At 49.0% G+C, this 11,646-nt stretch overlaps 1 protein-coding gene across 3 annotated transcripts; it reads left to right on the forward strand.

Moving 5' to 3' along the window:
• The first annotated feature begins 6 nt into the window (after positions 1-6).
• On the forward strand, positions 7-10,686 carry MTHFR (methylenetetrahydrofolate reductase). 3 transcript variants are annotated; one of them, XM_048968084.1, is made up of 12 exons: positions 7-125; positions 2,822-3,073; positions 4,157-4,395; positions 4,513-4,623; positions 4,792-4,985; positions 5,448-5,698; positions 6,313-6,447; positions 6,742-6,922; positions 7,307-7,489; positions 8,880-8,981; positions 9,197-9,316; positions 9,804-10,686. In XM_048968084.1, the coding sequence occupies exons 2-12, from the start codon at positions 2,832-2,834 to the stop codon at positions 9,999-10,001; spliced, it is 1,956 nt and encodes a 651-aa protein (XP_048824041.1). In that variant the 5' UTR covers positions 7-125; positions 2,822-2,831; the 3' UTR covers positions 10,002-10,686. The 3 variants fall into 3 exon arrangements, with proteins under 3 accessions (XP_048824041.1, XP_048824042.1, XP_048824044.1); XM_048968085.1 differs by lacking the exon at positions 7-125 and adding an exon at positions 206-2,232; XM_048968087.1 differs by lacking the exon at positions 7-125 and adding an exon at positions 3,180-3,236 and having other exon boundaries at positions 2,962-3,073.
• Positions 10,687-11,646: the final 960 nt, after the last annotated feature.

An 11,646-nucleotide genomic window follows, 5' to 3' on the forward strand; every position in this document is an offset into this window, starting at 1 on the left:
CGCGACGCCATGCTGGATAAGGGAATAGCGGGATACCACGTGATGGATTGGGGGGGGAACAGCGGGGCTTAAAGGGACGCGGGATGGGGCCGCCCGCGATGCGCTGCGTGCGACGCCGCGGGGAGGTGAGCGGGGCCCTGCGGGGGGGAAAAAGAGCAAGGCTTCCCATCCCACCCTTAGAACGGGTTCAGCTGAGGTGACAGCACACGGTCGTCTGCAGCCAGGCGTCCCCGCGGGGAGCCAGGTTCCTTATAGGGCGGATCCTTATAGGGTCGATTCCTATAGGGCCTTCTGTGCAGGTGCTCCGTGCTGTTTGTAGCCCTGAGGGCTGCGGTTCTGGCCCCAAAGCACTCGGGTGAGCCGTGTGATGATTGCTGCGGGAGGAGCTGCGCTCCTTGCCAGCTGATGGGAACGCCGAGCGCTTCTATTGATGCACTGTTCGAGGCCTTCCTACCGCCTCTGTGCTTTGAGACGGCCGGCAAGAAAACGAAGCGAGAAAACCTCGCCCTATAGAGACACCGAAAGGCCAACCTGCCTGCTAGCTGCTCGAGCCGAAGGGGAAAAGAAATCCTGAGGTTTATTGTTCATCGGCAACGAGCTGATGGGAGGCTGCCCCTATAGCTGCACTGCTTTGGGATAACCCCCATCCTGCCTGCTGTTGTGTTTGTGGGGAGGGCTGTTGGTATGCTGAAGGTTTGAGGCTGGCAGCAGCAGCAGGCGTTGTGCTCCTTTCTCTTATCTCCTGCCAGCTGGAGTGGTCCCCAGGTGGTAAAAGCAGACTTTCTCCCAAAGGGTTTGGCTTGATGGCCAACTGAGTGTAAACAGGAGAAGAGTTCAAAGTCTGGATGACCGGAGCTCGGAGTTTCTGATGAGGACAACGAGTGTGCCGGCTTGTGCAACAGCTTCCTCCAGAATAGACTCCTTGTTATGTAATGACAAGGTGCTGCTCTCAGTGTCAGCGTTAAGCTTTGACAAAGCAAATAACCCAAATCCCATTTTTTTACAGCAGCTTTTCTCTAGCTGTCTGTAACTGCGCCCTAACTTCTGAGGTGTTGGAGATAAAGCATCAAGCAGTTGTGGTCCAGGGAGCTCAGCGGGGCTGGGCATCCTATACCCAACCTGCAGAGCTGCTTGGTGTTCTGGAAAGCCAACAAGCATATCTGAGCATTCTGCAGGGCAGGGAAAGATGGGATGGTCTCTAACCTCAGTTCCAAGCAGCCACAGTTGGTGAGGAAGTGAACATAGCACCCTCACTGGTGAAGGAAATAGATGAATGTGTGCAGTGCAAATGTCTACAGAGGTGGTGTGTCTTGCAGAGAGAGAAATGCCACAGGGTGATGTCCATAAGGACAAAAGAAAGGATGGCATGCAGGGGGCCCTGTTTCAGAAAGGGTTCTTCCATTTTTTTTCCTGTTTACCTTCCCTATTAGCAGTTGTCCTTATCTCTGTGTTGTAAAGAAATGCTGCCTTTTGGGAATAAACAGATGGGAATTCATGAAGTTGGATGCAGTCCAAGGGGCAGCTGCTGTAGAGGAAAATCTGCTGGTGTGTGTAGCCTGAGACTGCAGGATCAAAAAGGTCTTCAGCTGGTGCATGGGGGCATCACAGCCTGCTAAACTGCAGACAGAGCAAAAGTCATGTTAACCTGACTGTTGTGAGAGCCAAGTTTGATCCTGCAGTCACAGAAGAGTTGCATCGAGGTGGCGCGAAGCCAGCTGCTGTGTTATTTTCAGCACTGTGTATATGCACTTGTTTTACTGTGTTTTCACAAGATTGTCTGCCATAGTTTACAGTGAGGGCTGGTCAGAGGGACCTCTTGGTGATGATTGATGGTGGTTGTAGCACAGGACCCCTTTTCCTTTTACTTGCCATCAGATGCATGTCCTGTACCCACTGTGCCGCTTCTGAGCAGCCTCAGTAAGTTTGCAGACAACACCAAGTTGGGAGGGAGTGTTGATCTTCCTGAGGGGAGAAAAGCACTGCAGAGGGACCTGGATGGACCGGATCTATGGGCCAAGGTTAGCTGTATGAGTTTCAATAGGGCCAAGTGTCAGGTCCTGCATTTTGGTCACAACAACCCCAGGAAACCCTACAGGCTTGGAGAAGAGTGGCTGGAAAGCTGTCTGACGGAAAAGGACCTTGGTGTGCTGATATTCAGTCGGCTGAATATGAGCCAGCAGTGTGCCCTGGTGGCCAAGAAGGCCAATGGCATCCTGGCTTGGATCAGCAATGGTAAGCAGGACCAGGGAAGTCATCCTGCCCTGTTCTCGGCACTGGTGAGGCCTCACCTCGTGTTCTGTATTCAGTTTTGGGCACCTCAGTACAGAAGGGACATGGAGGTGCTGGAGCAGGTCCAAAGAAGGGCAGCAAGGCTGAGGAAGGGCTTGGAGAATGTGCCCTGTGAGGAGAGACTGAAGGAACTGGGGATATTCGGTCTGGGGAAAAGGAGGCTGAGGGGAGACCTTACTGCTCTCTTCAAATACCTGAAAGGTGCTTACAGAAGGAGCGGGGTTGGTCTGTTCTCACTGGTGACAGGACGAGGGGAAATGGCCTTAAAAGCTGCACCAGGGTAAGTTTAGGTGGGCTATTAGGAAATACTTTTTTACAGAAGGGGCTGTTAAACACTGGAATCGGCGCCCCAGTGAGGTGGTTGAGTCACCATCCCTGGGTGTGTTTAAAACCCATTTGGACGTGGTGCTCGGGGACATGATTTAGCAAAGGTTGTTAGTTGGGGTAGTACGGTTAGGTCATGGTTGGACTCATTGATCTTTAAGGTCTCATCCAACCTGAGCGATTCTGTGATTCTGTTCCCCTTCTCTAGAGCGCTCACCATGGTCAATGAGAACCAGCATACCTGCAGTGCCAGCTCCAGCTCCAAGTCCGATGGCGGCAGCAGCAGTGGGAGTGAAAGCTCCAAGGACAGCTCACGCTGCTCCACTCCTGTCCTCGATGCCGAGCGTCACGAGCGACTGCGGGAGAAGATGCGGCGGCGGCAGGACTCTGGGGACAGGTGGTTCTCCCTGGAGTTCTTCCCTCCACGCACAGCCAATGCTGCTGTCAATCTCATCTCCAGGTGAGGGCCGCAGGGTAAGAGAGGGGATAGATGAAACCTCGTTGGTGGAGGGTTGGGAAAAAGTTAATGAGGCAGGCTCTGCCCCGTGCTCTGTCTCCCCTTCCAGGTGACGAAGCAGGTAATGGGGCTGTGCTTTCCTGCTGAGGAGGGTAATGGACACCAGGTAACTTATCTTCCTTGGAGGCCCTCAAGTGTTAAGTGTCATGGTGGGGTTGTTGAGAGTGCAAGGCTGCTGCCATGCTCTAGGTCTGAAGTGCTGGGGACGATAGAGTAATAGCTATTTAAAACAGAAAATATTTCATGGACATTATGCTCAGATCTCTGGGACTGAACTCCCACAGGTTTTCAGAATCATTCAGCCACTATAGTTTGTGCCTTTGTTTTACCAAGGACTCCAGTTTTAGACTCTGAGACTGGTTTCCCCATGCACGTGCTGTGTGGAAGGTGACAGATCTCAGCAGAACTAAAGGTTATCCTGGAGCCTGAGCCACCATGTACTCATCTGGAAGAGAAGAGGGATTCTCATAACCCTTTCTGTAATTGCTGTATGCCAGTGCCATGTTTACTTTAAACAGAAGGGCCTGTTCCAGCCCAGAGCAGGAGAGAGGAAAAGTTAGAGGAGCCTTCGTCTCTTCTGTGAGGCACGCTTGGAAACACCACAGAGATCTGGCCTTCCTTTCCGTGTTTGTGGCCTATACAGTTAGAGCTGGGAAAGGAGGTTCTGGCATAGTCTTCCATCTCAAAGTGAATGGGATGTGCATTGTGGTCTACCAGATTGTGCATCAGACTAACAGAACACATTGAGAGGAGGTTTATTCTACAGAGAAGACTTAAATTGCTTCCTTCCTCCTCCAAGAGATTCTAAGCTCTTCTTCATTCAGCCTCAAGTGATTATTATCTTTGTTCATTTCATATTTGCCACATGTTTAACTCTTAGTTACATGCTTTTTTTGGTGACTCCTGCTGCTGTCATCCAAGTTTTCCCTGCTTGTTGATGGCATTCCAGCAGGGAGCAAGATATCCTGGCATAGAGAGGAGGTGAGCTGGCTACCCGATAGGCTTACACAGCTCTAAAATCCACAGGTTTGACCGCATGGCAGCAGGTGGTCCTCTCTTCATTGATGTGACGTGGCATCCTGCAGGGGACCCAGGATCTGACAAGGAAACCTCCTCCATGATTATTGCCAACACTGCAGTCAACTACTGTGGCCTGGAGACCATCCTTCACATGACGTGCTGCAATCAGACCAAGGATGACATCACAGGGCACCTGCAGAAGGCCAAACGGCTGGGGCTGAAGAACATCATGGCATTGCGTGGAGGTGATTCCTTTTGTCCTAGAGCACTTAGTAGGGCTGAGGTGGTGTTGCTGTTACATTCAGCTTCATGGCAAGATGCAGAAGTAACAGTTGGAGGAACTGGATTTATTCTCTTTCCAGATCCTGTTGGTGAGGAATGGGAGGAAGAAGTACATGGATTCAATCATGCTGTTGACCTGGTTAAGCACATTCGCAGTGAATTTGATGATTACTTTGACATCTGTGTGGCAGGTATGCATTTTCTGATGCCAAGTGTGGGGTAGGATATGAGATGGGGAAATCACTCCAGCAGTCCCTTTCTGGACCTGGGCTGTAAATGACACAAATGACACAGAGATTGGCTACTTCCTAATTTCTGATGTGTTGTGTCGGCTTTTCTTTTCTTGATCCCCTCCAAAGGCTACCCCAAGGGTCATCCTGAAGCAGAGAGCTATGAGGCAGACCTGAAGCACCTGAAGGAGAAAGTTCTTGCTGGAGCAGACTTCATCATTACACAGCTTTTCTTCCGACCAGAAACCTTTCTCAAGTTCATGAAGGACTGTCAAGCCATTGGCATTACCTGCCCCATTATTCCTGGCATCTTCCCCATACAGGTGAAATCAAGTTATTCTGGCTTGGGGAGGCAACGTGGAAACGTGTTACGTGTTCTGGGGTCAGGGTCTGAGAGAGGTCTGTGAATACCTCCAACAATTTCTGGGAAGTAGGAGTGCTAAATATGTGATAAATCTGTAGGTGGTTTGCTAAATGAAATTCTGTAGAGGTTTTCTGTACCCATATGGCACAGAAGGATATAAAAGGCAGTTGCCTACCTGTTCTGAGTGGTGAGACGTCACTGTCAGCATGCTGAGCTCAGGCACTGAGTAGGTAAATGTGATGAAATCACCTGAACTGACAAAAACAGTCTGCGTTACATGGGATCCTAGGGATGGAGCCTGGCTGTACGAAATCCAGGAGCCCCCAGTTCTGTCTCCTGCTGCAACGTTGAGATCAAATAGCTGTTACTGGACATGAGAAAAGGACCTGGAAAGACTGAAATCCTGTTTATCTTCACCCAGGGTTACCACTCTCTGCGCCAGCTGGTGAAGCTCTCCAAACTGGAAGTGCCCCAGGAAATCAAAGATGTGATTGAACCCATCAAGGATAACGATGCAGCTATCCGGAATTATGGGGTGGAGCTGGCAGTGTCCATGTGCCGGGAGCTGCTGGACAGTGGCCTGGTGCATGGGCTCCATTTTTACACCCTCAATCGGGAAGTGGCTACTACTGAAGTCCTTAAGCGCCTTGGCATTTGGAATGAGGACCCTAGGTGAGCTGAATATGCTGGTTTGTTTTAGTTCCTGAACATCCCATCTACTGAATGCATAAGGAATGGATGGGTTGGTTCTTCTCTTCTGCTTTTTAAGTACCTTTCTGCATTTAGACATTCATCCTTCCTGCAGGTCTCTGATAAAAGCTGGGAGGAAGGGTAGGTAGTGGAGGGAAGAACTGAAGTAGCCTGTTTGTGGAACTTTAAAACCTAAACTCTTAGAGATGCCGCTTGGAAGAAACACTTTTTTTAAGACTCTCAATACATTCCTGATACAGAGAATGGGATCAGAGTCCACATCCTTCAAAATAGACAGGTGGAAGCACAGGCAGAGGGATAACTTTTCCTTCCCACAGTGCTCTTCCCTTACTTCACCCAATCTCAGATGTCAGTCCTGCACTTAACAGACACCTACCAAACAGCTGTGAAGGAAAACCTTTTGCATAAAGAAGGAAGAGGTTTATTTGATTTTTGTCCTACCTCTTGTCAAATAGATCTCTTCTTAGCTTTTGCTACTTGTTCTCTCCAGAGGCCAACTCTTTAGGAGGAAGGCTTCCAGCCTCTTCTAGAAAGACAGCAGGAGAAGCGTGTTGACTTCTGCTTTCTCTGTGCAGGCGACCTCTGCCTTGGGCAGTCAGTGCTCACCCCAAGAGAAGAGTTGAAGATGTTCGGCCAATCTTTTGGGCCTCTAGGCCTAAAAGCTACATCTATCGAACTCAAGAGTGGGATGATTTCCCCAACGGTCGATGGTAAGCTGTTAGCCTGCAATGGCAAGGTGTGGTACAACAGCCTGCTGCACAGTTGATCTCTGTAGTTAGTGGGTGTCTGGTGCATGCCTTCAGCCTGGCAGAAATGATGGTTTGTTGTTGAAGAGGTTCCCAGTGGATTTGAATGAGGTGAAGAGAATGGCAGCAAGGTTTTGGGGTTCCAGGTCTTTAGAAGGATTGTGGTGGATGCTTTTCCTGGCTGGCTGTTTTCTTGCATCATCAAACTGGTGCATCTTCATCAGTGCTTTGTTAATCCTGTGTCTGTTCTGCTTATAGGGGTAACTCCTCTTCTCCGGCCTTTGGGGAGCTGAAGGACTATTATCTCTTCTACCTGAAGAGCAAGTCTCCCCGTGAGGAGCTCCTGAAGATGTGGGGAGAAGAACTGACTGGTGAGGAAAGCGTCTTTGAGGTTTTCACATGTTACATCACCGGAGAGCCCAACAAGAATGGACACAGGGTGAGAGGTGGCCCTGGAAGGGCTGGTCAGTGTGGCACAGACAACAGTACTTCATGTCTCCTGTTCCTGTACAATGGCAGTTTCCTACCTAAAGCTGCTGAAATAGTGGCTGAAGGGGGGGGGGGGAGGGGGGGGGGATACTCTCTCCAAAGAGAATCTGAGAGTCAGAGCTAGGGCTCAGCATAAAAAGCAAGCTGCTGTAGCATCATGCTGAGCTCATTCCTGGAGTTAGCATACCTGCCCCCCAAACAAAACCTGAGAATTCTGCCCTGTATGAGATGTTCAAGATCACTAGGGCGTTTCTGAGTTCCTTCAGCATCAGTTAGTAACCAAAGGATTGTTGTGCACTCACACACTGTAAGCCATCCTCTCTCCTCGTGGTAGGTTACGTGTATGCCCTGGAACGATGACCCTCTTGCTACTGAGACCAGCCTTCTGAAGGAGCAGCTGGAGAAGGTCAACAGACGAGGAATCCTGACTATTAACTCCCAGCCAAACATCAATGGCAAACCCTCCACAGACCCCATTTTTGGCTGGGGACCTAGTGGAGGTTATGTCTTCCAAAAGGTACTGCACTCTTCTACTGGGGAGCAGTAAATTGTGACTTAGTACAGTCTCCATGAGGTAGGAAGGTCTTAGGCTTCCAAACAGATACTACTTCTGCCAGCTCCTTACTGTAATGCTTTCTTGCTGGGATAAGACAAAGCTCCTCTGGTGACTTAAGAGACAGATCATGTCAACTCTGTGGCTTACCTAGCTGTTTTCTCCCACTTCAAAACAATTTCTTGTTTTTACTCATAGCAAGCAGTTGATGCTAAACACTTGCCAGAGCAGAGCTATCAAGTTACAGATTTAAAAAAACCAAAACCAACAATAAAACATGCCTGCCCACTGCAGCTGATCCCATTCCCAATGCAGGAAGCACCCAGGCTTCTCATAATAGCAATCAATGAAGCAGTATCTCTCCCATCCAGCTTTTCATGCTAATAACTGGGTATTTAAAAATTCTCTCATCCATCTTTCTCTAAGGCAGAGTTCTTCACCATTTGCCTCCACTGCAGCACTTCTGCTGTGGTTACTTCTGGTCTGCAAGCAGTCTTATCTCTCATGCCTGCCTCCTACTGTCATGCATTTTCAGGCCCTACATCCTTGCTATTAATGGCTGTGATAGGAATCTCCTGTGTCAAGGTAAATGCCAGGCAAGTGCCTTGTACTAGGAAACAAAGCAGCTGTGTTCAAAAGGGATCCGAATTGCTAAAGCCATGAAATGAGCAGATGGCAAATGCAGTTATGTTTTCAAAGAAGAAAACAAATTCCCTGAGGTGAGGGGAAATCCATCATCACACAATAGCCAGGAAATGGGGGGAGGGGAAGCAGTTGTTGGAGCAGCCAAGCACAGAGCAGCAGTAGATGGAGGAAGTACAGAATTAGATTGTGTGAGCTCACTGGGAGGACTGAGGACAAAAGATGAGACTGGACAAAGGGCAGGGTGTTTCAGAGCCCAGCTGAGACCTCTGACTTCATCTCCTGCTAGACTGGGCTGCCTTGGCAGGATACTCCTGTTCATGGGCTACGACACAGAAGTCAAGCTCAGGCTCCTTCCAGGAACTCTGGCCAGTATGGGCTGCTTTCCAGGCCCAGCAATTGTGGTTACACTGCCTGGAGCATATTATAGCCTGTCTGCTTACATGGGTACAAGTCAGATAGCTCGCAGCTTTCCCAAACTGGCCGTTCTCGGGCTGTTACCTCTGCTCTCCATGAGTTCTTTTTCTCAGCTCTTACCAATTTGTTTTGCCCTTTGCTCCAGTCCCCTTTGTAATACATATTTCTGGGGATGGATATAGAAGTCTTAGGCTTGTGCTAAAAAACACAGGTTACAACTGTTCTTTCGGTTGCCTCTGTGTCAGCCCTGCCCTGAGCTAGGGCTCTTATTTTTTCTCTCTTCCCTCTCTGGCAGGCATACCTAGAGTTCTTCACCTCCAGTGAGATCGTCACAGCACTGCTCAAAGTGTTGAAGAAGTACGAGTTGCGGGTGAACTACCACATTGTCAACGTCAAGGTAGGCTGATATTTACAGGATACTTTCACCACCTTGGGAGAGAGGCAAAGGTCAAAGATTCAGACATCCCCAGGAACAAACTGGGACACGAAGGAAAAGTGAAACAAGTCAGCTGTGACCTGCAGCTGCTGTCTGATCTCTTAACAAGGACAGGAAAATTGCTCTGACTCAGTATCTCCTCCAGCAGCTTCAGAAAGGTTTTCTTTTCCTTGTAGGGCCAGAATATCACCAACGCTCCTGACCTGCAACCCAATGCTGTTACCTGGGGCATCTTTCCAGGCAGGGAGATAATCCAGCCCACCGTGGTAGACCCTGTAAGCTTCCTTTCCTGGAAGGTAAGTCCTTCCTGCTGCTGGACACAGCTGTGATACCCTGGAAATTCAGTGTCTGGTTTGTTTCCAATCTGTAACACCACTTGCAGTTGAGTACTCTTGTGGCATTAGCTCGCTGCAATCTACTCCCTCAGTGTATTTACAGCTTCTCTCCATGAGAGCTTTACAGAGACACTAAGTAAATATCCGGGAGGCTGGGGGGCCATCATCTCCATACGAGTCCCCAGAGCTCTGAGCAATAGCTTTCCCTCCCACTACCCGCACAGGGGCAGTATTGAGCCATTTTACCGTAAGCACGTCTCATTTCAGCTCTGCACAGTTATGGTACCTCCCACTGCCTGCAAAGCAGGAGCTTCCTTGCTCAGCTCTTGCAGCACTTACTGTGAGAAACAATCCACAGGCATGCCAGGAGTATGTGATGCTGGTTGTCCCAGTTGAGGTAGTATAAAGTGTGCATGAAACCCCTCAAACATCTCTCTCTCCTCGGCAGGATGAGGCCTTTGCTCTGTGGATTGAGCAGTGGGCCAAGCTCTACGAAGAGGAGTCGCCCTCTCGCATGATCATCCAATACATCCACGACAATTATTATTTGGTCAACCTGGTGGACAATGACTTCCCACTTGAGAACTGCCTCTGGCAGGTTGTGGATGATACTTTTGAGCTGTTGAACTCTCCACCTCAGCAGTGAAAAACTCATTTGCTCCCTTAGTTCTCCCTTCCATCTGCTGACTGCAAGGAGAGAAAAAGCAGCTCCTTTCAGAATGCTGGACCAGAGGCTCCTAAACCCAGTCAGCGTTGCTGCTCAGAGTCAGGCAACTCTGATCAACCCCCATTACAAGCTCTTCTATCCCAACAAAAATGTTCCTTATCCCTTTCCACTGAACAGTAGCCAGGAGAACCACCTGTACTTCTGAGCTGAGGTTCTCTGTTGAGCTTGAACGCCAGCTCTGCAGGATGGAGGGGTGCTCACCATGGTTATGTTGATCACAGCTTGTAGGAGAAACCTTGCACACCAATGTGGTACAGCTCAGTGGAAGTCTGGCAACTTTCTTCTGCAAGGCATGCTGCTTTGGGGGCAGAAACACTCCTGTCAACAACATCTATGCAAGGAAGTTGATGCAGCAGCTACCAACCATAAAAAGAAGCTCAAACTGCTTTTGCGTTGCACTCCAAAGATGTATTGCATCACAACTAATATCAGACTCTTTTTGTGCTCACTCCAGAAGAAGGTTTAATCTTTCCTAACTTTTCCTCTTAGCTGTACTTCCTGATTTTTAGGTTCTTTTTTAATGGGAATATGAATTCCACTTCTGGATGTGATCAAATAGGAATCACTCTACTTAAATGTACAATAAACTACATGTATACAAGTGTCTCTTGTACTAGACTAGATTATCTTAAGCAGCACAAAGAATAACGCTTGCAAACTGATCAACTTGGCCCAAGGGAAAGCTTTAAGAAAACAACTGATTGCAAGGCAGTGCTGCCTCCATTTCTAACACATGCCCCAAAGGAAATATGGACAAAGGAATAATAACCACCCATGGCCCCTGCCTCAGTTCTGCATGGCCACAAGAGTGGTAGTCCTTCTCCTTCTCCTTTCCTAGCTGTAGGAAAAAAATAACCTAATCTTTCTTGACCTAATGACTCCAGCAGACTTAGGCCTTGCACCAGTGAAAGAAGGGGCGGCCGAGGCTGCATTGTCCTTAATCCTGCAAAGCTACCCCAGGCTAGGAAAAACAAGACCTTGGGGCAGCTCCCAGTGGGATTTCAAGATCCCTGCTAAGCTGCAAGCATCTCTTTCAAACAAGCAAGGAAGAAAAGCCTTTTCGAGATTCTTCAAACCCTCTCATTACAGCTGTCTGAGACTGGGCTCATATATCCAGGGTAATTACAGGGCATCAATCACAGGAGCAAGTAATGGGAAGGTTGGGGGTCAGACACGCCTGTCTTCCCCCAGCAAAGCTTTTGGTGCTCAGCTGTTCCCAGCAGGTTTCTTCATCCCTAGCCCATTCAGTGCAGAAAGAAACCAGCGGGAAGCAGTCAAGAGGTTGGCCACCCACTGAAAGCCTTAATGAAGAGCTGATGGACTTGGACAGGGGGTGGGGGCCAAGTGGGAATCATCCCAACCACCCAAGGGAAGAGCCTAATCTTAAAAATAAGGTCTCTGTTCACAGTGACCAGCGTCAGTCCAAACTTTGGAATCGACAGCATGTAGCATTTCCACAGACACATTCCTGCTCACTTCTTCAAAACCACAGTTTGCTTAGTCCCTTACATGACACTAAGCTCTCAATTACCAAAAAATAAAAAAAAAAGTTAAGGGAGGTCCT

This window comes from Lagopus muta, chromosome 21 (assembly GCF_023343835.1).
Source record: "Lagopus muta isolate bLagMut1 chromosome 21, bLagMut1 primary, whole genome shotgun sequence".
NCBI classification, from domain to species: domain Eukaryota; kingdom Metazoa; phylum Chordata; class Aves; order Galliformes; family Phasianidae; genus Lagopus; species Lagopus muta.

Coding starts and splice junctions, on each gene's coding strand:
- MTHFR (XM_048968084.1), top strand. CDS start 2,832: ATGGTCAATGAGAACCAGCATACCTGCAGTGCCAGCTCCAGCTCCAAG. Junction 4,986..5,447: donor CTGGCATCTTCCCCATACAG/GTGAAATCAAGT, acceptor ATCTTCACCCAG/GGTTACCACTCTCTGCGCCA. Junction 6,923..7,306: donor CCAACAAGAATGGACACAGG/GTGAGAGGTGGC, acceptor TCCTCGTGGTAG/GTTACGTGTATGCCCTGGAA.